The sequence below is a fragment of the Oryzias melastigma genome, linkage group LG16 (genome assembly GCF_002922805.2).
Source record: "Oryzias melastigma strain HK-1 linkage group LG16, ASM292280v2, whole genome shotgun sequence".
Lineage (NCBI taxonomy): Eukaryota > Metazoa > Chordata > Actinopteri > Beloniformes > Adrianichthyidae > Oryzias > Oryzias melastigma.
The window spans coordinates 5,297,871-5,322,966 of NC_050527.1; the positions used below are offsets into that span (position 1 = coordinate 5,297,871).

The 25,096-nt window shown below is 42.8% G+C and overlaps 1 protein-coding gene across 5 annotated transcripts in view; it reads right to left on the bottom strand.

Annotated features, from left to right (window-relative positions):
* The window catches only part of cicb (capicua transcriptional repressor b), a 32,783-nt gene extending 8,242 nt beyond the window's left edge, over positions 1-24,541 (bottom strand). Inside the window, exons 1-11 of one of the 5 annotated variants that reach the window (XM_024267720.2) lie at positions 24,302-24,541; positions 14,575-18,486; positions 4,826-4,975; positions 4,539-4,713; positions 4,006-4,117; positions 3,746-3,928; positions 3,316-3,448; positions 3,051-3,223; positions 2,682-2,766; positions 1,111-1,208; positions 25-1,015 (exon numbers count right to left, since the gene is read on the bottom strand). In XM_024267720.2, the coding sequence (XP_024123488.1) occupies positions 25-1,015; positions 1,111-1,208; positions 2,682-2,766; positions 3,051-3,223; positions 3,316-3,448; positions 3,746-3,928; positions 4,006-4,117; positions 4,539-4,713; positions 4,826-4,975; positions 14,575-18,364 (5,890 nt within the window). In that variant the 5' untranslated portion in view covers positions 18,365-18,486; positions 24,302-24,541. Of the gene's footprint in view, positions 1-24; positions 1,016-1,110; positions 1,209-2,681; positions 2,821-3,050; positions 3,224-3,315; positions 3,449-3,745; positions 3,929-4,005; positions 4,118-4,538; positions 4,714-4,825; positions 4,976-5,557; positions 7,514-14,574; positions 18,487-24,301 lie in introns of those variants that run through there. The other 4 variants (XM_024267719.2, XM_024267718.2, XM_036216073.1 and 1 more) reach the window with 4 other exon arrangements.
* Between the last annotated feature and the right edge of the window lie 555 nt (positions 24,542-25,096).

Below are 25,096 nucleotides of genomic sequence, written 5' to 3' on the forward strand. Positions count from 1 at the left end.
GATCCGTTGTCCTGAAACGCTCACCTCTAGACCCAGAACTGACCACACCCACCGCTCCCGCTGGTAGACTCGCACCCTGCTGCTTTCCATTGGACAATGACACATGTGTCGGGGGTGCTGTGGGTAAGTTGAAGATACTGGTTGGCTGGCTGAGCTGCTGAGGCGGGCTCTTGGGGTGGGTGCTGGCTGGTAAACTGGGCAGAATGTATTGAACTTGTGTGATGGCCTTACCCCCAGGGGGAGCCAGGGAGGAAGCAGGAAGGAACTGGGGCTGAAGCAGAGGCACAGGCAGGGGCCCGTTGCTTTGGCTATGTGTGGCTGAAACAGCGGTGGAGGGGAGGGCTTGCTGATGCGGTAGCTGGGAAGGGGGGGAGGGGGTAATGAGCTGGACAGCTGACTGTGCAGGCAGAGCTCCTCCCAACACTAAGTTAGTGACCACACCGCCTGCACCCGCTGGATTGGGCGAAGATGAAGAGTAGTACCCACCCCCTGTGGCTGCAGCCCCGCCCCCAACCCCTGGACTGATCAGAAGTTGGGGCTGCTGTTGGGGAGTCAGGGACTTCCTCTCAGGGGGGTGGGGGCTGGACGAGGAGCCTCCCTCTCTAGGTTTGCTGGCAATGGGGAGGGGCGAGCTGATTACAGGACGCATCACGTTGGTCACTGCTGTGGACGCCACCCGCACAGTCCCAATACCCAGGAGAGGGTTTGTTCCCAAAGAGCCTGCGGACGAGGGCGGGGGCCCTCCAGCTAGAGATGTAGAAATGACTGACTGACCAGAGGAGAGGGAGAGGGGAGGGGCCTGCACACCTCTGCCACCCTCAACCACAAAAGTGTCCTTTCCTTCTGCCTCTCCTCTCTCCTTCCTCCTGTGGTCTGAAAGCCCACCCCCTCCAGACCTCCCCTCATCATAGCGTTTGCTTGAGGGGTAAGAGGACAGCGAGACGCTCCTGCCATGGGGGGTGTGATGCGATGAAGAAGTGGAGGAAGACGAGCAGATGACTGGGGCAAAAACCCTCTGAAAAAGAGGGCGTGTAGGTATCACTACAGGCAACTGGCAGACATGACGGCTGTGACGGAATTCTACAATCGCAAAAAGAGAAATTCTGTTACCTTCCGATCGCCTTCATCTCCTGAAGCGTTCTCACTGTCGCTGTCAGACACTCGCTCCTTACATTTCAGATCTATGGAGCTGCTAGGATAAGGGTCCTCTGTGAAAAAACAAAAATAAGCTACAGCTACACTTCATTTTTGTTGCAACCTGAAGACTGTCTGAGTATTTAGTCACACTAAGAACAGAATCTAAAGCAACTCCAAGAAATATCCTTTCACACCAGCAATTATTCACATTTATGCTATGAATTAAAGGCATCTTATATGTGATCATGAAAGTTTTTCACTTCTACCAGAAAACTTGGGATGTAGTCCTGACTCACAGGAAGGAGGTTATAAACCTTTGAGTGAGGTCATGCACCCCATTGTCCGCCATTTTGGAAGTCAAGCACGTGTTGTTTTAATACATCCCATGGGTTAAATCTGCGACTTCAAATCTCATCATGGTACACATGCATTGTTGTTGGCTTTCACAACAGAAAATCTCCAAATTCAGGTGTCTCATTTCACCGATTTCCACAAGATAAAGACAAAAAACCAGCAGGTTCTGTAGTGAACATTTTGTGTCAGTTAAGCCTATGGTTACACATCCTATTTATTTATTTATTTTGAGATGGGTATCATCTGGATTTTATCCATTACCCATGCTAATCTATTATTTTTTGTAAGGGTGACGGTTGGAACAAATACTTTATTTTTGTTTTAAATGGTGATAAAAACAAATATTTCCTAGAAACATGCAAATGTGAGGAAGCAGCATCACAGGTTCCTGCAGAGCCTGAATGTGTCTGCTTCTCTTTCAGTCTCTGTTTTCCTCACCTGCACCATGCGGATGAGAAATTATTATTGTAACATTAATGCTATTGATGCTCACTGCATTGTTGCAATACAAAAGATTTTTGTGTTTTGTCAATATACAAAAATACATCCTAGAAATATGTAACTAATTTTTTTGACGTGCACACCGCACCCTCTTCTTCACGGCTCAGTCGTGTTTGTGTTGGTCTAAGTAAGAGGAGACACCAGCAGTTGGTTCTGATTTGTGGCAAACCTTTATTTGGTCTTGCCAACAACACGGAGAGATCAAAGGCAGACAGTCGAACCAACATGACAAAGATCCACTGCAGCGACGCTCTGACCCCCCAAATTTGACTCCCAAAATGGTGGAGACTGAATTCACACAGGCGCTGTGACATAAGGTATTGTATATTTTGCAAATGTTTTTAGCTTTACATCAGCAGATAAATTTGAATAAGACATTTAATATTTGGTTCATTATAAATGTATCAGTAATATATAGGAATATCACAATTGTTAGTTTAAAAAGAATTATGTTACTCAATTGAACTGAACTTTCAAACGATTTATCCTAAATTAAAGAAGGATTTATTTTATAAGGAAGGATTGTGTATTTATTTAAGGTCTATATTCTTCAACATTAAAGACCCAAGTTAGTACTGATGGGTCTTTTCAGATGCAGTTGTTTCACATAAATATTCCCATACAGCAGAGATCCAACATTTGATTTACTCTTATCTATACCACATCACAGGGAAAGGCTGTTGTCTTACCGATGACATCATCGTCCCCCTCCTCCTCGCAGATGACCATGCGCTCATCGTCGCTGGTCATGTCCTCACTGACGCCCCGCTGGTTCTGTGAGAGTGAAGGGGCATGGCTTGAAAACTGACTGCCACTTTCACCACACATCTGCAAAAAAATGGCACTGCATTAGGGTGCATTGGGTTCCATTTCAAATGTGGGACATTTGTGTGCAGCATATGCCATCCTAGGACAGGTTTACAGTAACCACACCCATAGATGTCTTTAATGTTTAACCACACTTGATGATAGCATCTGACTATAAAGTAAATAAATTAATAATTACAGTGAAGTAAGGAAAGTTGGTTTTTACTCAGAAACACAGCTGTTTTTGTTACCTGTGCTAGTTCTGCCAGGGCCTGGGTGTTACCCCTGTCACCCAGACTGTGCATGGCACTTTGAGAGAAGGCTCTAGGACGAGTGAGCTGGCCAACATGCTCTTCTGCTGTGCTCCTCTCAGAAACACCCACCAAACCTGGACCCACACCCTTCAGCTCCACCGAATGAGGCTCTGTGGAAAAATAAAAACAAGACAAATAAGAGGCCTCGATAATGACACCAGTGTTTAAATACACATCTAGCACAATGATGAAGAGAACGTACCTGTGGATTCAGACATGCTTCTCTCTCTGATGTCTTTAGCCCCAGGGACTCCACGGCCTTCAGAGCTGGACTTCTTCCTGTCTTTGTTACACCATTTCCAGTCTGGGTGGGCTTTAAAATGGGCTTCTTTAACCTGGGAACAAGAAACACGTTTACATGAAATAATATGTAAAAAGCACAAGAAAACACACCAGACTTTCTTGTGCTTTTTTAAAAATTCAGAGGAACATCTTTTCCAGACTTACTTAAAACCTTACAATGCTTTACCCAACTCATTTTGAGTTAACCTGACTATGAAAAACACATGAAAATGCTATATTATAGTTTTAGGTCAACAAAAAAACAAGACTTTAGAAACAAGTAAATGTGGAATCTTTAACAGCTGGTCAGAAGGAAGATCTGGAGAAAGTATCCATATTCATCAGAATACCTGGAAGGCTAAGTCGTGGTACTTCTGCTTCTCTTTTGGTCCCAGAGCGTACCACCACTCCCCAAGGATCTTGCTAACCGTCCTATTGTCCTGGTTCGGGTGCCGCTGGTGCACTAAGGCTCGATGACGCTTGCTAAAAATCATGAATGCATTCATTGGTCGTCGGATGTGGTCTTTTTCTCTCTATCAGGAAGGAATTGAGTAAATATTAGATATATTATGGTAAAATGGAGAACAACACTGAAAGTAGGAAATCTTACCTTTCCTGGACTGTTCTTATCTCCATCTTTGGGTAGCGCACTGAGAGACTGGGTACGCCTCTTAACTGGTGATGTGGTGATGGGCGGCTCAGGTACAACTCCTGGTAAGAAACTAAAGGACACAAAACACACGACAAAGAAAATATAGCTGATATTTACAGATGAGCTCTTAATATGATTTGAATCATTCACCTAACAGGTTTAAGTGGTAGATTTCTGATGAGGTATATTATCAGATTATCTGTGTTTTTGTCTAAATCTCTGACTGCATGGCCACACACTCTCTCATCGGAGGACAGAGATCAGAACTGGAAGCTTTTGTTCTTATCCGCTTTGTTCTAGCACAGTTCTTCTGCCCAAATTAGAGCGAGGATACAGAAAATATCACACTCCCTTTCTGCATGTGTGGGTACACGGCACCTCAAAGCAAACTGAAAGCTTGCTGGGGAAGATAATCGTTTCAACAAAAATACAACATCGAAGGCTTGTGTGCAGCACGTTGTATCTAACGAAACACAGTAACCAGTTCTTACGGGTCGTCCACATCACTCTCAGTTTCACTGTCGGGCCTCTCTCTCTCTGCATCTCCTTTCTCCTTCTCTGGAAGCGGCTCATAAGAGGAAGGGAGAGGCCGGGTTGGAGGAACTCTTTCTACAGTGGGAGGTGCCTCTGTGGGCTCCTGTGAAAGCGATGCTACCCCCTGACATTCTAAAGAAAAAAAGAAAAATTACAATTTATTAAACTATTTTTACATCAAGCTCAAATTTCGTTGTGATATACTTTCTACAGCTATTATGCCATTCACAAACATGTATCCAACCTGTCTTTAGGATGGCAGCTTGGGGGTGGTTGACTGGGTGCTGGCCCTCTTCTGGCTGAGGGGAAGCATCTGATTGGGTCGGTGCCAGAAAAGGAACCAATGAATGCCAAGGGAAGACTGGAACTGAGCGGGGCTCTACATTGGTCCACACTGGAGAAGAAATACGTATTTAAGACTTTATTAACAGTATACAATACTTAGCATCTCAGATGCACAGCAGGTGTTTGCCAATACTGATAATCAAGAAGTGGCTTCTTGGTACAAAAAAGTATTTCGTACAAAAAATTACAGATTTCTCAACCTCTTGCCAGTTCATAAAAACAACTTTTTTTTTTCATCTGTACTAAAGAATTTGGACCCAAAGTACCCAAAGTGTGGGTACTTTCATAACCACAGCAAACATCAATGTCGCCACAGTAGCAGACATCCCACCTCTTAACTGGTTAAATCACTCCAACAACAGCAGATGTACAAAAGGACTCTCTGTTCTCAATTACAGACGGGATAGAGAACAGTAGCTGTTACACTCTGCCAAACAACAAACATGATTAAAGCTGTGAGTTTAAAAAATACATAAAATGTGTAGTTTACTTGAAAACACAAAAAATAGCATATAATGTGAAATTCTACTAATGAACAGGAAGAAATTGCCCTTTCATATGTACAGATTTGGGTAATCAAACAGGCACTGAACTCTTCCAACAGGCAGAAACATGTGTCACATGTACTGACCGAACATGCTTAATCCTTGGCGAAGATATGGAGGATTTTCTGATGAAAACATGGCTGATTCAACCCCCTTGGTGTGTCTCAGAAACGGATGGCGTTCAGAGGCTTTTTAGAGCGAACTTTCTGTGACACAGAGAAACTGATGTATCATCGAGGAAACATCTTCAACTCGGCGTCTCGAGCGGGTCTTGCTGGGAAGCTGCAGATGACGGCATGTGCTCCGCGGCGTCTGTTTCAGTTTCATCCCTTCAACATCGCGGTCGTCATCCGTTGTTTGTTACAGCATCATTACCCGGCAATGAGGATGGTTTCACGGATGAAGCGCAAAGTGTATTTCTCCCTGTTATATTTGAGTTAAGTCCGGCTTTTCGTGTAGCGAAGTACCGCAATCATAAGCACACCGAGCAATCCGACATCCGTGGACAAAGTGTACTAAAACCGACTGCACTGACAAACACTGCTTTGGAAGAATTCAAAATAATGACGATCGTGTATCAGCAAGTGACTAAAAACACGAACATGAACGACGAAAACGGCCCTTCTTCCTTTGGTCTAATTGCCCCCGATGCCCCCTCTCTGTGTGTTTGTTTACATTACTACAGCGGTTTGGTCAACAAGGGGTTAACGAGGCCTCCAGCCAGTCCACGGCCTGGATTAGAACATCCGCCCGGAATGTGCGCTGTCTTTCGGCGGCATGTCAAACCGTTGGATGTAATAACAACTCGGCTGTAGGGTGGTGGGTGGGTCTGCAGGCTCTGTAGCAGCACATACCCCCCAGTATCAAACGGCTCAAGGGCTCACGCGGTGGAGCCAGGTATTGATTAGGCTATACAGTAAGTTATTTGGAAAGCAGGAGCCAGTTAATTTGTTAATTTACGAATTTAAGATGTATCGTTACGTGGTTTCCCCCGCTGTAATCGTTTCAGATTAAAATAGAACCAGGAAAAAAAGAAGCCTCAAGAACCTTCATTAAGCTTGAGCCTTAGGTGCATCGCTCCAAATTGGACCAACCTCCCGGGAACGCCCCTGGTCGTGCACCGGCAGCAGACACGGGGAAAATGAACACAACTTGTGTCATGCTTGAAAAACACAAGGTGGGATCACTTCTACCGAGTGCCAAAACAGCACAAAATAAGCTGTTTGACAAGAGAAGTGCTCAAAATAATAACCACTCCACAGTACTTGCGACCGTAATTGAGATAAACACCTGCGTAAGTGAAGCTAGTCATCAAGCAAAGCTACCAGACTAAAAATGCTATTAAGAAGTTACAGTAAACTAGAGAATAATTAAGTACATTTCGTAAATGTGGTGCATCCATCCATCACCTAGTGCTTACAAACCCGCTATTCGTCAGTTTGATTGAGAGCCACCCAACAAGTACAAGATTACCACCCTGATCTTCAAGCAGTTCCCACTCGATCACAGATTAGGCAGCTCCTGTTTTACCTGGCCAATGTGGCTACAAACCCCATTAAAGCTAGCAACTATTAAGACTACAGCCGAAGCGATGCAAGCGGCCACGGTGAAGACTGCTGGCTCCAATCAGCGAGGAGAAAAGGGGTGTATTTTTCTTACTCTTCCCGTACTCCTTGGTCCATCTTTCAGGAGAGCATATAAACGAATTTGCCAGAATCCGACCGCAGGAGGGGGGCTTTACGAATCAGCAATGTTTGATTTAAGCCGCCAGAGATCAGTCCGCTTGCTGCAGGTTAGCTAGCCACTTCGCGTGAACGACATCGGCGCGCGCTCTGTCCGGTCCGTTTAATACGCTGTGCTACGTCTGCTGTTTGGCCAATAAAACTCCTCATTTTTCATCTCCGTGGTTCTCCTGTCCGGGTTTACTCTCTTATTTTTGTCTGGTTCTGGCTCTTACGAGCTTTGCCCCCTTCTTTCTCTTTCCCTCCCTCTTCCTCTTGTTGTAAACTAGGCTGCTTGTCTCCCTCCCCTTCTCGTCCTGTCAACCTCGCCCAGCCTTGTCCCGCCCCTACATTAGCAAACCCCGCGCGGTCATTGGTCAAAAGCGTTGTCAATCATCTGCCCGCCGATAACCCTGGTTGGCTGTACTGTGCGCTGGAATGCCAGTCATATGCAAATGTTCCTTTGATTCAACGCTTGGAACCGTTTCCACATATAAATGTTCGTTAAATTCTAAAACTGGACTAAGCAATTAATGTTTTTATCTTTTATTAAAGTAACAAAAGAATCATCAATTGTAAAAGGCGTACTTTTTGGAGTTGTGTCGCTAAAACAAGGCTCGCGTCATTGGCGCACGTTTCGTAGTAAACCTTGACTGACGCGTAAAAGAGCAAATCAAACGGCGCCTCTCAGATGTAGGACAACCAATGGCTGTCCATAATTAACACTAGAGCCCTCCCCCTTACACATACCATGCTCTGGCTTTAAAAGCCAGAAAGACCAACAGTGCAGAGGCGCCAGCGTGCCATCTACTGTTTAGCAGCCTCCACAAAGTAGGGCTTCATCCCTGTCCTAATGTGCAAAGGAGGTGAAAATGTCTTTAAAGTTGTTACAGTCGAAACTTTCATGAGACTTTAGAATCATCTGAATACTAGCTTATAACTAAACTTGCATTTCAGACACTCATTTTACAGCTTTGATCCTTCTTGTTTATCTACTATGCCTCATCTACACTAGTTCTAAGAACACAGAGCACTGAAATTGATTTAAAAACACAGGGAAATGGATGGAACTGGCTTAGACTGGAGAAGACCATATGGGTAAAAATAGACTGAGAGTCATTTTCAGCAGTAGAAAGAGGAGGGGTGGAGAGAAAACAACCCATGAAAGCAGAACTTCTGTTAAAAGGGGAGGAATGGTGTCTGCGTGGACTGAGACAAAGTGGTTTAGCATTTAATACTCAATGCTTAGTACTTAAACTGTGTAATAAAGGTTTAAAAATACATTATGGATACAGAATTTTGCGAAAAATTGCAAGAAAAATACAAAACTGGGAGGGATCTTATCCCACTGACCAGCCAGTCAGCAGATCGGGAGCTTTGCTGTTTGACCAATGAAATCATGAGAGCCTTTGTGGTGTGTTAGTACTTAAAAAAAAATCTTTGGCTAAATTTAATTGTATTGTCACAGAAATTTTGAATTGAGAGTTTAAACTTTAAAAGTAGAGACAGAAGGAGTACATGATTATGGTTTATCAGCTGTGCTAAATTGTGGACAAGGCAGAAAATACAGTGTGGGAGGGAGGTTTCAGCTTGACGCAGTGAGTCAAAAACAAAGAGGGCAAAGAGTGGAAGGGGTGGGGTAAAATATAATAAGGCTACAAAGTAGGGAAAACTCTTCTCAAGCCTTCATATGACTTATTATCATATTTTTTTGTCTTTTAGCCTAAAAAGAAAGTCTGGACCGACCAAATAAACATACTGTTCTTGCATTTGTGTCAAAGACAAAACTTTGACTCCCACATTTGAACATAAGAGATGTGCAAGTTAGATGTGGCAAACTGATAACGGCATGTGCACAAACACAGCATGCAGAGTCAAGATGCAAGTGCAATAGGGAACCACAGAACTGAGTCATAAAACAACAACAACAACAAAACTCATGACAGCTTGCAAAGGTGTAAGGAAAACAGTAATAGAGAAATTCCCCCAAAGTAAATCTCAACTTCTTCTCTCTGGTTCCAATCTGGCAGTGCAAAGTGTGTAGGTGTGCAGGAGGCTGTCTCCTCTTTCATCGAACATTGTTCGTTCAATGTGAACATGCATACATACGTCTGTGAAGAGCCATGTGACGACACGTAAACTTTTTGTCCTCCCCTTTACCTTTACTTGCACTATAGAAAGGGGGGGGCATTCACTCCTTCAACTATCTATTCTCTCTCATCCCTTAATTCATCTTCCACCCCTGTGCTGTGTTTCTCCCTCCCACAACCCACCATTTGCTTCGTCCAATTATAACTCGATCTACCAGTCCTTTGCAGTTACCATGGCAACAGCTATGTTGGGCACAGGTACCTATGCCACCCATCGTCACCAGCTTCCCTATGACCACCAAAAACTGCCTCCAAATAAACCAAATTAACTTAGAGGAATGCAGACACTTCGATGGATCCCAAATTTAGGGGTTTGATTTTAAAACACCGGCTTCCTTTGAATCTCCTTCAAGCTTGAATAAAAAAAAAACTCTAAATGGTTCAAGTGTGATTTGATGATGCAAAGGGTAATACCAAAGGTTGAATTAACAGTTGATGAGGATTTGATGAAGATATTCTACAGTCTTTGGCTTCATATGCAGCTTTATTTAAGTCCCTATTAACAATAAATCGTTGTCAGTAGAGCATCAGAGAAACACAAATTTGAAACCAATGTCAGGAGATGTGAAACCTAAATTTCAGTTCATGAGATAGCTGTAATGAGTCCTTTCACCCACGTGGGGGCACTGTAATCCTGCAAATAAATAGCTCCCACCAGGCAGCATAAAGCTAATGCAAACTAGAACTTGAGATGCAATGGCAGCAAAGGAGGAGAGAGAAAGAGAAGCAGATTTAGAAGTAAAACACAAACTAATTTCAAACTTTGGCATTTGTATAAACCCTTAAGAATTTTGACCTCCGGACAATAAATATTGGTTTGAGCTGAACAGCTTAGGCATAATTGAGCTCGTTTTTTTGCATGCACACGCTCAAAGCAATAAAGAAGAAAAATCTCCCTCTGCATAGTGCATTTTCAGAATTCAACAGAATTATGATTTATCAAAAAAATAAATAAAATGTGGGAATTTGGACTTTTGTGCTCAGACATGAAGGGTTCATGTGTGACTCGGTGCCAGTCTGGATGGCTGTGGTATCCAGATGTGGTTGTTGCCATGGTCAGGGAGGATATGCAGGGCTTTAAGAGTTACGTAAAGCAGGGGCGGGAGGGAGTGGGGATGTTATTCCCGGGTATCCGTATCCGGGTAGACCAGAACGAGGAGAGCTAGGTGAAAAAGCAATTGAAGCGAATGCTGCAATGCGATAGAGTAAAGGGTTAAAATAAAGTGGAAAAAAATATTTTAAAATACAAAATAAAAAAATGAATTGTGGGGGGGGGGTATTCAAGTGCAAAAAAGTGCATTCACGTGTACTTGAGGAAGTGTGGCGTGTTTACTCAGTGGTCCAAAAAGTGTGCACATGTTTCTGTGTGTGAGTGGCACAAAAAGAAAAAGAATTATGCATTGTTTATAGTGCGTAAAAACGGAGCCCGTGTGAATATGGTAATACGTGAAAAACCATTCCAGAAGATGGCGTTAATAACCTAAATTGAAGACACAGAGTCATATCCCTGCAGGTGAGATGCTGGGTTGATAGATCATATGGGTACCTAGTAAAAAGCGCTGATTTTAGAGAGCAAATGCAGCACAGAAAGACACCTTCTTTATTAACTTTTAGGGGTGGACAGAAGAACAGGAGACCTATGATGACAGCAAATATAAAGTCATAAATGCACCTTTATTGTAAAGATTTTGAGTTACACATCACTAGATTTCTTAAATTTTCAGCCTTCTTCACCTAAAACATATAAAACGCATCAAAGAAAGGTTTACATTTAGTAGAAAAATTAAAATGAGTGCTCTAAAGAGTACCTAGGAGTATTTATCCCTCACAAACACCAGAAAGGTTGATATTTTTACGTCTGTGAATATTCGAAATAATGTGCCTTGTGCATGAGCTCCACTAGGGTGATGTTTGCTGTGTTGCCATGGCAACAGACGTTTGATGCTCGCAATATCATGTCCGGTACGTAGAGATTGACGATTTGTTACTCTGCCCTCATGCGCACGCACACATACACAAATTGAATAAGCATGTGACACCTTACAGGAGCTGCCTTTGCCTTGCCCCAACACTGTCAGTCTGCTCTTTCACTACTTTTTATCCCGTCCTCAAAATGTGCGACATTGTCATCCATGCACAGCCAGGTAATTGCTTTGCTGCATTACATCATACTAAAACAAAAAAACGGCAGCATTAAATTGTAATGCATATGCTGGAATTAAACTATGCAGAAGAAGTTGCCCATTTAAACTGCATGTCAGGCAAGCTACTCCTTTTTTTGACATTTGATGATCTGCTTCTCTTTTTTCTTTACGGCCTCTGAATCACTTGCAGTTTGCTTAAATATTATCCATAATTTCTCCACATTCTAAAGCAGCCCATTCTGATTGACTTAGCTTCCCACGAAAAGCCTACAAACAAGTTAAAGATTTCTCTTTAAATAAAACTTCAAATAATAGCAATAAAAGTCCTGAAATATCTGTGTTTCCTGTCCTTGAAAAAAATGCTGCCGTGCTTGAGTTGTTGACACATGTATGAGACAAATTACTGAAATTACGGCAGCTTATTCTTTGCTATAAATCAGAATTTGTTGCTAATATTTGTTTGAGGCTGAACCATAACTGCACAAATAATTACATTTATTATTTATGTACGTGTGCTTCATTATCAAAAAGGGTCAGAATTTGTGGACATATTTCCAAATATAAATTCTCTGTTTTTCAGTTTCCTACAGTACAAAATTAAAATTTTTATGATAAAATACTCAATGTTCAGGCGGATAAAATATACAATATTAATTAGTAGACTCAAATGTCTTTAACAAACTCAGAAAACTATATGAACTGTTGTAGAGAAAACAAGACTGAATTCTATAGATGCACCTCATATGCACAGACCCAACTTTGCACACACACTCGCACAAAGAGAAGCTTTTCATTCATTCATCCAGCATCTCTCTTTAGCGCAAAAAAAGGGGATCTGAGGAGGAACCATGAACTCAAAATGACAGTACTGCCTTCTCTTCCACGTCCACTCAGTGTCTGTTGTGTCTACCCAGCGATAAAGCACAAAAAAGTGAAGACTGAGGTCACGTGAATCACACACACACACACACACACACACAGAAATAAAAAAAATAAATAAACTGTGCGATAAATAAAGCACAATCACACAAACACACCGACTCCACAATACAACACATTCCCCACGCAAGAGTTGGAAAAAAAAAACCCAAATTCATCACACACTCACTTTGCAGAAAATCTTCAAAGCACACACACGGTAAAGCTGGGCACGATGGAAGCTGTTCGAACATTGTGTGAATGAATACACACTCACGTTGTTAAATTACCAAACATAAACATACAAATAAAACGTCTGCTGAAATAGTTGCTGTAAAAGAAATGTTTAAATACTGACAACAAACACTCATTGAATAAATGTATGCAGGCATTATATAAAAGGTAGATTGGAGTTCTTCCTCATCGATGCTGCCGTGTCCAACCAGGTATTCCTTATTCTCTCTTTGATTCAAGACGTGCCTCTAAGTATCCATAATCCCTGTGCAATCACAATTTTACCTTCGTCTCTACATGTTACAGTGTCAACCCATTTAGACAAATCAAAACGTACTTTCTGGTCGATTTAAAAACAACTTTGTGTGTTTGAACTGATTCCTGACCAAACAGTGATGTCAGGGTTTCTCTGTGTGCTGGAATCTCATGCATGTCTGTGGCGACTTGAGACATAAGAAATGCTCGCCAGTGTCAACAAAGCTAATCTTTTAGAACTTAGAAACTAATCCTTACAGAAAACAAACACACACTAAAAAGAGGGGAAAAAACAGCAAAGCAATGCAACCACTTCATCTACACTCGTACACAGACACCCCCCCCCCACTACACACAAGCAATTTTTTTTCCAATGTTAAAAAATTTTGTACGTCTATTATTAATATGAAATGCATTTAGTTGTAACAAAAAGCACAATATTATATAGTAAAAAATAAATAAAAATCACAATGTGAAAATGATAAGTCCTTTTTCTCCCAGAGTTACTTGAATGGAATCATCTGTAGCTCTCTGCAAACTGAGGAGGAGTTTTGGAGAATAAAATTGCACATTAGCCTTTGAAAGGGATTTGGAGAAGCTACTCCTGACCTGCTGAATCACACGTAGTGGTTCCAGGGTTTACACAGCTCATGTTAGCTGCTCTGTCATTTGGTTAGTCCTACCAGCAGACAGGAGGAAGGGCGTTTTACACACAACTGGAGGCAAAGCCATATGGGACAACAGCGTGTTGACTAACAGAAGCCTTTTCTTGTGGGCACGGATACAGGCCAAGACAAGTCTATATGAATCAAACCTTTAGTGGGTGTCCCTTCTGTTTAAACGTCATAAAAAAATAGTCAAAAAACATTATATTTTTGCCACGTTTACAAATAATTGGTTTATTTGAGTGATCAAGATATATGTAACACAAAAACCTCTGCCGGATACTAATAATTTATTATGATAACAGAAATAAGGTTAAAAAGACTCAATTTTTTTTCTATTCATATATTCTGTAATTACTTTCATATAAAAGACAATCAGGATGTAACAGTTCATATTTATGTTTACTAACCATTTGCATGGTTCCATGTAACTTCATTAAAATCTTTCTCCCTAGAATTCTTTAGAACTATTTACTCCACAGCCACAGCTGTTTATAGGAGTTCCTTTGTCAGAGCAAACAAATGTTCTAAAACTAGTTTAAACTTTACATTAATACCAGGAAACACTGAACTTTAAAAAAACACAATTGAATGTGTGTGTCACTAATTAAGACAGCACTGGCATAAAATATGTATATATATATATATATATATATATATATATATATATATTAATAATGAGTTTAAAGAACAGATGCAAATCCCTTGACCCTGAATCTATTTTTCCTATGTAGATAGTGGAGAAATAAAAATTGTGTTTTCATAATCTATTTTTAATGATAAATCTCTAAACATGTATAATAGATTTTCCCTAATTCACACAATATACATTTTAAAGGACTTAAACTTTATTCTTTTTACTAAATATATAATGTATGTGTTTAGCAGCACCAAAATTTAATAATGACAATTTTGGTAAATTTTTGGTAATTTATTTCTTAGAGTATAATTGAGTTTTTCTGTCATAAACCACACATTTATTAAATACGCACCTGTATTAATGCACCAGTTCTCACCTGTACCAGGACGTCCCATGATGATGTCCTTCCGGGGGACGGGGTGCAGACTTTCTGCAGGCAGGATCAGGGGAAGCAGAGCTGTAGGAGACGGATGACAGGGAACCGGCTGCTGAACTCCAGTCCCAAACCCACTGCCTCTGTTGTCCTCTCTTTCTGCAGAAGTGTCCGTGCTGGTGGTGGCAGTAGCTGAGACTGTTGTGCTTACTGTAACTGATAGTGTCTGTGGGATGGGGGCAGAGGGGTCAAACCCCGGCAAGGCGGAGGGTGTCGGGGACACCAGCAGGAGTGTTTGAGCCGGGCTGCGCAGGAGGACGGCATTGTTCGGTACGGGGGCTGCAGCGCGGTTAATTGGGACCGGAACCTGGAGGCCAGAAACTGGCTGAGAAATAAGGGGGGTTGGGACAACGTCTTGAGATGAGGAGCTGTCTGTTCCCCCTTCGTCTGCACCTCCTCCTCTTCCCATTGGAGTCTCTGTAAATTTTGCTAAAGGGACTTCGGGATTTCTTACAATGACAGGGGAGTCCCGCAAAGTCTGTTGAGAAACATGGACGACACGACGGGCCCCCCCTTCTGTACTGAGGGGAGAAGGAGGAGTTGGGGACACTAGCAGAGGAGGAGGGGAGACAGCTGTAGAGGATGAAGGCCTGCTAGAGGACGGGGTAGTGCCTCCTTTGGGCCGGGAGAAAGTGGGTGTGTGACTGCGGGAATGTGACACGGGCGTTTGGGGGGACAACACCCTAAAAGAGTTGTTGAGGTCCACCTGCTCCAGCTCTGTTTTGGGGGTGTAGTCGTGGTGGTGCGTGGGAAGCGTTGGGGGTGGGGGTGCCTCTGGTTTTCTTTTGCTGGGGCTCATTGGGACGGTAAATGTTAAGTTGTTGTGGAAGGAGGAGTGGATACCTGAAGGGTGTTTTTCCCTTTCTGCACTTCCACCTGAGATTGAAACTTTGCTGCTCCCGCCCCCTCCCCCTCCTCCTCCTCCCGTGCCGCTGGGCTGCCGGTGCCTTCGGTGTTGCACGACTGGGGAGGCAGTAATAGGGGAGAAGTTGGCCGGCCTGAAACCAAACAGTGGGGAGGGTGAAGGAGAGGGGGCAGGGGAAAAGGGTGACTGGTTGGAGATGGGGGAGAAGGAGGGGGTCCCGGAGCGGGAGCTCCCTAACGACACGAGCATGGTGGCGGCCTCACACTCATCAAAGTCGAAGCGTGACGACAGTTCATGGGGAAGGAGGGAGGGGAGGACCAGGCGCGGCCTGGAGTCTCCTCTGCTGCTGATCTCACTGCTCTCCCTGGAAGTCTCGTCCCACTCAAACTCGCTGCTGGCTTGCCGCAGAAGGTCAGAGGGGGTGACCGTCCCCGAGCTGCTGCCCCCTGCTCCCTTCTCTCCACCTGCTGCCTCCATCTCCTTGGTTCGCATGGACAAGTGTCGGGAGCAGTACCCGCGGCGCTGGGATTCTTTCATGCAGCCCTCCCTGGAGCAAAGCCTCCTCCACTGCTTCCCATTGAACTTCTTACGGATCCCATTAGGCGTGCACACCACGTCCCCCTTTTTGTATTTCTGTTGAGCCAATGAAAGAGGAGTCCGGCAGCGAGAGGAGGCAGAAGAGGACCCAACACTAGAAGTGGGTGTGGGGGTCTGAGTGGGAGTGGTTTTTAGTGGAGGTAGGCTTGTCTGAATACTGCTAATTTCGGAGATCTGTAGGACAGGAGAAGGTGTTGGCTGAGGACTTGGGATGGTGGAACGATTTGGTGGTCCAAGACCTCCGACTACAGAAAGGTGGGGGGAGGAGTTGGGGTGGGCACTAGCTTTGGGGGTAACATTTCTAGGATGAGGGGGATTAGGTTTTGGACCAGCTGTGTGGACCCTGTTAAAACGAGATACCTCAACGTCTTCGTCTGGAGTGACCATCTTCTTCTCCCTCTGTCGTTCAGAGAATCCATCTCCACATTCGTGGTCCGTGATGACCACAACGCTCGATGCAACGGAGGAGCTGGGTGCTCCAAAAGAGTGCACTCCTGTAGCCCCTTCATGGGAGAACTCATGACCCCCTAGCACCCCCATCCCAATACTCAACTGGCAGACCTCTCTCTCTACCTCCATCTCCTCCCGCCGCTCCCTCTCCTCCCTTTCCCTCTCGCGCTCCCTCTCCTTTGCCCCCCCACCATCTAAATGTGAGACTTCCCAGGGAGGAGTGAGCAGTCGCAGGCTTTGTCGAGACACCCACACACCTTTTCCGTTGACTTTGCTTTTCTCCGTCTCTTCTCCCGCCCTTCTGCTTTTACTTTCTTCATTCAGGAGCACCTGGTACGGAAACGAGACACCGGGGTGGGGGTCTACCCGGGCTACAATTCCCTCTCTGTAAAAAAGACAACCCCCTTCCTCTCCGCCAAACGGCACACACACTCTGGTCCCGACAGCCACAGGGGCCGTGCCGGGTGGGGGGGTGTCCAAAATGAAATCCACAATCCTTTCAGTCTGTGGGGATGACGTCATCGGTCCACCATGAAAAGGGTATTTAACAAGGGTGTCTTCTGCTTGGAGGGCAATTTCCACAGTATCTCCACTCACCCTTCGCACCAGCCCTGGGCTGAACACTGAAGATGGGCGGCATCCGTCTCCATTACTGACAGCCTCTATAGTCCTGTTTCTTTGGCGAGCCAACACCCTCTGGTTCTTCATCCCTTTAGCCAGAGTACTAGCTAGTCCTTCTGACAGGCTCATTTCTTTCTGCTGGGCATTATGAAGTGGAGAAAGGATATGAGCGCTTGGTCCTGTTGCTTCTATTACATCCAGGTCAGCAGAGTGCTCACTGGCTGTATCAGTGGAGGAGGAGCGCACTGAGTTAGGGGTCCCATCTGCTGCGTTCTCCCCATCCTGGGCCTCCTTTTCCTGGACATGTGCAGTCCTGAGGGTTTTATCATCCACAAAAACTATATTGTTTGCATCTGTAGCTTTACTGTCCACAGTTAGCACTGACATTTGATTACCTGAGCAATTATTACTTTTGCTATTAATATAGGTGCTGTAGCTCCCCGCACAACTACTACTACTGCTAGTTTTACTGGTTATTCCACATATAGTATTACTGTTAGTACTTCTGCAGATGCTAAAATTAAAGCTTTGGTTAACATCAGAACTAAAATCCTTACTGTTCTTAAAATTCTCGTCATTAGTATTTGCAGTGTTGCTAACTTTACTGTTGATATTGCAGTAGTTGTTATGTATGAGTGCAGGGCTGGAGGTAGGAATGCTAGTCATGACACTTGCATTGTTGGCAAAGTGCTCATAAGTGTATTTTTTCTTGGGTATTCGAGCCTTGAATGTGGCCGTTTTTCTACTGGAGACTGAGCCTATGCTGGGACTGTGGTTGGTGGCTTGAGGTTGCGCGGCTACAGTGAGCAGCGCTGGCAGGGAGGTAGGAGATGCTACAGAAGTTGTGGGTAAAGTACTATTTCCATTTGTGCCCACTGTTTTGTCCTTTGGCGTCCCCTCGTCATTTTTTTTTACCTCATTCTTAAGCGACTCCACGTGGTTCCTTAGTTTCGTAGGCTCCTCCTTTGTGTTTATATTGCTTAACGTGATAGGCTCTTCAATAGAGTTGGGGACGGTGGGTGGGGAGTGTTTTCGCTTCAAGGGAATGTTAGTTGTGTGCTGTGCAGCTTTGACAGATATCTCCTTCTTGACTTTTTTGGAGTCTTTTTCATGGAGTGTGTGTGATCCCGCCTTCCTCCTCCCTCCTCTCCCTCTGGTTAACGAAGGTGAGCGTCCCCTGTTTTTCTTCAACGGCCTCATCTTGTTCTTGCTGTTCACAAAGTGCTGTAGATTACGTGGTACTCCTCTTTTTCACTGTTAAGGCACTCCTTGCAATGTTCCGTTTTCTGGTCCTCTGATCTTCTGTTTCTGTACAACGTTGTCTAAAGAAGAGAAACAGAGAGAGATGCAGAAAACAGGTCGTCATTTGATGTCTCCATTATTAAAAAATTAACAAGAATGAAGCTGAAAGTGTGCTTCACTGCATGAGCCGCTCTTGGCTTGGTATAGAAAATCTCTCCTCCAAGTCTCCACACATGATTCATGTAAATACATGCATGTATTTTCCTTTTGTTTGTGTTGACAAAACATACAACTAGGATTCAATTTGGTCCAAGTATCATATCATTCTATTAAATTACCACCCAAATAAATAAAGATTCTTTCTTTGAAATTATAAAAATGTATTTCAGTACCTCATCACATTTTTAAGACGTTTAAAGAAAAAGAAATTACATTTGTCAGTCACAAGAGTAAAGATAAAAACAAAAGGTTTTATTAATTAATTGAGGTGTAAGAATTCATTTCAACAAGGATTCAATTCATATCATAATTTTTGGTAGATGATCCTATTCAGTCAATATTGATTCATTTTTAACAATCTGACTTGATTCAATTCACTGACCTATAATCGATCCAGGACATCTTTAGCCAAAAATTCAATCAAATACCTGAAACTGAATAGTAAAGTTTTCCATATTTTTGGTATTTCTTGGGAGATAATCAAGTGTGAATGAAATATTAGCGGTGTAAAATTTATTTTAACAACAATTTGATTCGATATTTGTGATTGCTGATACGATTCACTTTCGATTTTGAACGATCCGACTCACCGACCTAAAATCGATCCAGGACATCTTTACCCAAAATTAAACCAGTGTGACTTCGAGATAAATATCTGGTACTGAACAGTGCAGATAAAGTTTTCCAGGTTCCTTGATTTTCTTGCAAGATAGTCAAGTGTAAATTAAATGTGTACAAACATTAATGTCAAATCCATTCACATTTTAGTTTAATAAAGTTCAGCCCACTGTTTTTTTCCACATTAAAATAATATAAAGGGAGCAATATTAGAAAATTATATGAGTTCACATCTTTTCAAAATTGAAATTGTTTCCACATATTTGACTGTAATGATAGTTGATCGTTTATTGTGACTGTCACATTTGTGTTGTCCACTGTTTTGGCACTCATTATTAAGTTAAAGTTAAAAAAATGCAATGGTATTTTCTAATATGGACATAATTGATGCATTTCATCTTAGAATGATTTTATAATGGCATTGGTCAATTCATTTAACTATTTGCCTCAGACAGATCGATCTGGTGGGATCATAGGAAGAAGTTGATTCATTAATTTGATTAATTGTTACATCCCCGTTTATTAATAATAATATTCATGAAAGACGCAAATCTAAAAAAACATAAGCTTAAAATGTTTTTTGAGTGTGCTCATTGAGTAAATAAAAATATCAAAAAAATGAAAACACACTAGCAGCCTTCATTATGCTTTCTCTTCATCTGACACACTCCAGTGAAGGTTGCCTCTGTTGTTCTCAATAGATGACAGCACAGCTTTCTCGTGCAATGTGCTTTAGACTCGGGACCGGATATGGAACGAAGTTTGACTTCTATGGGAGAAAAATAACTGGGCAGCGTCCTGTGTGAGGTCACCACTTCAACATGTCATGAGTGGGAGAGAGGAGGAAGAACACACGGCTGTTCGGATGTTTGATCAAACGGGCTGTTCTTGTGGAGTCAGTGGGAATTTCCACAGTCGCTCCAGCACTTACTGGCTCCCTCTCACTCACGCTGTCTCAGACACACACACAAACACACACCCTAATAAACACCATCGCACACTTCAACTAAAAGACAATATAATTAGAATAATCTGCTTTGGTAACATACACCCGAAATGAGAGAAATTAAACGGCTGATACGGGATCCTGCATGCTCACTGACGCTAGATTACAGGCTAAATACATTCACACTTAAACACACACAAGTGTGTCATCCTCTTTTACTCAGCTACATGTGCAAAGATATGGATTTCTACAAACACAGATAAGAACTCAAGAATTCTGGTTCATATCTTACACACACTTCCTGTCTCGATGCTCGAAAAAGTTTGTCCCTCACATGGAAAAATGACCTTGTTGTCACTTACATAACAAACACTAAAATGAGCAACGTATCACTTATAATTGTTGCCCCACATACATGACAAATGTAAAATTGTATTGATGAACAAACGGCTCGAGTTTCACTCACAATCATCGGCATAAACATGTTTTTCTCTGAACTAATATGGAACCGAGAGTCTCCTTTTTCATTTTCAACAGTCCTTTTCAAAGACAGAAGTGAGACCTCCATTATTTCCACAGCTGTTTTCTGCATGTTAAGCTGAACACCAGTTATCATACTGGAGTGTGTAATTTTAGTGCAGCAGCAAGTATGTAGTTTCATAAGTGAAGGGAACTTTTTCGTAATTTCCTGTGGACACATTTCTAAAAATGTGACTCTATTTATAACTGGGTAGACTAATTACTAACCATAAAGTTCAGTTTTAAGGAAGAAAATAGAAGGTTAAAGCAAAATAACCGAGTCACTGATAGTAAATAAAGGAAATCTTATTTTTTGAAAACAAGAAACTAAACCTGGAGTGTGTGGCTTGTAATCTTATAATCAATGAAAAGGGGGGACAGCAAAGAAGCACGTTTGTGTGAATCAGACTAACTCCTCATGCACTGAAGTATAAGAAGACGCCCTGCTTGGAAATGCCTGTCCTCAAGAGAAAATGTGGAAAACTGGGAAAGACAGGAAGGAGTCAGGGCCACAGGACCGACTGACTGGAGGACTAAATGACTGGGTCTGATCTTAGCTTAGAAAAATGTGTTTGGTCATCCTCACAGCCTCCCAAACTGCTCTGGAGTTGGTCTGATAAGTCAGTGGCCAGCCTGCCTGCCTGCCTGTCTTCCCCCCTCTGAAACTGTGACGGCTCTTGGACAGCAAAACAGACTGTTTACGCAACATGAAGATAATGAAGGAGCTTCTGAATTTTTACCCAGGTAGTGCAGCTCTGAAAGCTAATAAACCTTGAGTACAAATGAAATCTTTTTCACATTTCCAACATTCTTCTTTCGAAACTGTGCTTTGTTTAGAAAAAAGCAATCCTAGTAAATCTTTATAAAAACCATCAATATCAAAATTCATTTAGGAAATAATTATGTTAATTTCTAAGCTAATCATTTCAAATTCCCCATGTTGTCATATAATAAAAGACAGGGAACTGAAACGTTTGTCGAGTTTTAATCCGTCCTTGAGAGATAAAAGGACTGCATGCTCTGTGCACTCAGGCAGTATGTCCAAAATTTTAAATATCAGCAGACCTTTAACACAGTCAAAGACATCAAAAAGAGTCCGAATGAAAACGTTTTCTTCTAAAGCAAAGATTTAAGAGAAGTCTGGCTCATAATTTGGGTAATTGTCGACACCGTCCAGTTATAAAGTGGTTACGAGCGACTGTTTTCTCTTCTCTTCTAAAGCCACTGTAAATCTGAAATAGACAGATAATCAGCATCTCCACGGAGCTGGATCGGACTCCCTGTAAACAGCAAAAAGGGAGATGTTTCACCTAATAAACATTCGAGAGCACAAAATGTAAGCCTCCTCCACAGCAGCAACCCAACTTTACACAAACGCTAAATGCCCTCCTTGGAATTTACAGCGCTGTCGTGCATATGCTGTGAAACTCTCCTTGGGCCTATATATTGTTACACACTCACACACTCATTGTGCAGTAGAAGCACTTGTCCTTGCGCACGACTTTACAATCAAATGTTTGCAATTGAGGAGGAAAATAAACAAGTAAAAACTTAAATTTTCACATAAAATGTAAGATTGAGAACAGATTTTACAAAAAAAAAATGTGAATTTCATTTTTAAATAAGTGGAGGTGTATGAAAGGATAAGTCAATAAGTCATCTACAAGGGGTCATATCTCTAAGAGCAAAAAAAAAAAGAAGTGAAGTATTTATCACCCGATTATGCCACCCTAATAAACCCCTACTTTGATGCACGTTTAATGAATTAGTGAAAGAGGATGGAGTCTGTGCCCACCGCAGCGTGGCACATAATGCGTCTCCGTGTACGAGAGTCAAGCAGAGGGTGTCCGGGATGCTTCTAAAGGTGTCCATACGGCCGTGTTCAGGTTATGTCTACCATGCTGCATGTGCACTATATGTCAATAAGTGTGTGTAGGCATTGTGCGGCTTATTCCCTCTTTCTAGAAGCATTTTATGGGTGCCTGTAGGGCTTGGAGGGATGCCGGAGACAGAGAAGGAAAAAGGAACACCATGCAATCAAATAAAAAAAAAAGACAACAACAACAAAAACAAAAAAACAGGAGACATAAGGACAGATGTGATGCCCTGGCGCTCTCATCGGAATGGCAGGGCAGTCGGTTTTGCCCTTAACTGGGTCACCAGGGAAAATGCTCAAACATGAAACAGCAAAATATATATATATGTTCTCAACGATGCACAGCTTTTGTTTATGAGTGAGTGGGAGGTGATGCTACAGACATGACACATGTATAAAACAATAAGGTAAATTAAGTGCAGCAATAAGGCGAGTTGTATACGTGAGCATGCAAAGTGTATGAGAGAGCAAATGGCTTTAGGAATAATAAAGTAAATGGTTCACATTTATTTAAGGAGATTTATTTTAAAGTCTGACCTTAGTGCACTAATATTGATCATAAATCTGTAGAATGGAACAAATGACGGCTCCTGTTTGGGGACTCTGCCAATGCCACATCAATGATCAGCTGCTCAACAAGCAATGCTGCCCACAGCATCAGAGGGAAAAACTGGGGATATGAGGAGAGCATGACAGGAATGTGTAGGACAGAGGATTTAGGTAGAAAACAACATGTCAAAACAGATCTGAGCAATGACAATGTGAGAAAATTGATTTGGAACAAAATGCACTGTTAGAAATATGTCAGGACAAAAGCGTCAAAGTGGAGTTTTCAGCCGAGGAGACAAGCGACTGCATCCCCGGCTTCGATGCGCTCATCTCTGCGAGTACTACGAGAGGCGCTACACAATGTCAAAGCAGTATTATGACTCAAGGCAGTCAGGCGATGGTGCTCGGAAACAACAAACAAACGGTTCCGAGTGGTGTTTTTCCCCAGAACCAGACGGGTCCGGACATTTTTATTTTTTTTTAATGAGGATGCACACATTTACCCTCGGAGCACACACGCACGCGCTCCGTCGTAGCTTCTTTTATGGTGACAACAAGGACTACTTTATGTCGCGGAAAAGACCAGAAAACTTCAAAAAGCGAACATTTTTGTCGTGTTTCGCTCTAGTAAGCAGCTGAGTAACATTAGTAGTAGTGGGGGGGTTGTAGATGTCGTAGTACGCGAGAGTAGCAGAAGCTACACGCATAATGACACAAGGAGACAGACCAAAAACACGACAGGTTCTTCCTTTTTTACTTTAGGAATGGACACAGCACGCGCGTGAATGTTAGTAAAATGTATTTCTGCTAAGCTAGCGCCATTCAAAACTCGGAGAAACTAACGTCAACAAAGAGTCCTCCGCAGTAGCCGATTTTTTTAAGAACCGTAACCTGGAACGCTTTGTTATAAGTATGTTATGTATGTATTTATTTTAATTCACCAACGGGGTTGCGGTGAAAACATTTCGGAAAGTTTTTAGGCTGTTTACCCCCCAACCCCTCCCCTTTTAATCGGCTCTTCCACGGCTCGTAAGCCGTGTCACTCCATTCCTTCGGACGGGGAGCAAAGCAAGAAACGACCGTTAGCGGTTTTCTCTATAAAACGGACAGTGTGTGTGTGTGAGTTGAGCTTCCACTGCCCAGGTGCCACAACTTAGTTCCAACTCACCCGAACAGAGCTTTTTTCCTCTCACAAGGGAAAGATTTGTGGTCTCATTCTCTCGAGGAGAAGGCTCGGACAACTCTTGCTAACGCCTCCTAGCCGTCGGCTTTGACCGTGCGAACGAAACTCGCGCTCTACTTTTCCTCCGCAAAGCATGTCTTTCCCCCGCAGAAACTCAAACGGGAATATAAAAAACTATCGGTGGTCTTTTCCACTACAGTCACAAAATGGTGAATGAACTACTAACAGCTGGCTAACCTGACCAATGAGAGCTCGCTGACAGGTACAGTAGCCAATCAGCATCGATGTCCCAGAGCAGAGGGCGTGGCTTACTGTCAAAGTCCGTCTGACTGACAGGAGCCTCCCACCAATAGCGGTAGGAATGCTGAACTAGACCAGTGCCCTCTCCCAAACTTTACAGTGTCCAATAAGAACTTTGGGAACCATAGGAACAGCATGGGGGAGGGCCGAGGGGCGGGACAAAACAACTGCGCGCCAATGAAAAGGCACAAACGCCCCCTCCCCTTTTGAAAAGGAGTATGTTTACCATAATTGACAGCACAAATGTCATCCCTGCGCAGGCACTGATAAAGTATCAACCGATCCGCTACATTAGATTTAAAATGGAGCATAAAAGTGAATAGATGAACATTTAGTTAACTATTTGCAAACATCTAAAATGCAAAAAAGTAAATCCACAATTGTTTTTTTTACATTATTCTTCCTGCAAATACAATAAAACAACCAAAAAGGCACACGCGCTTAACTGTTAACCTCTGATAATAACACAACTCTTGTATT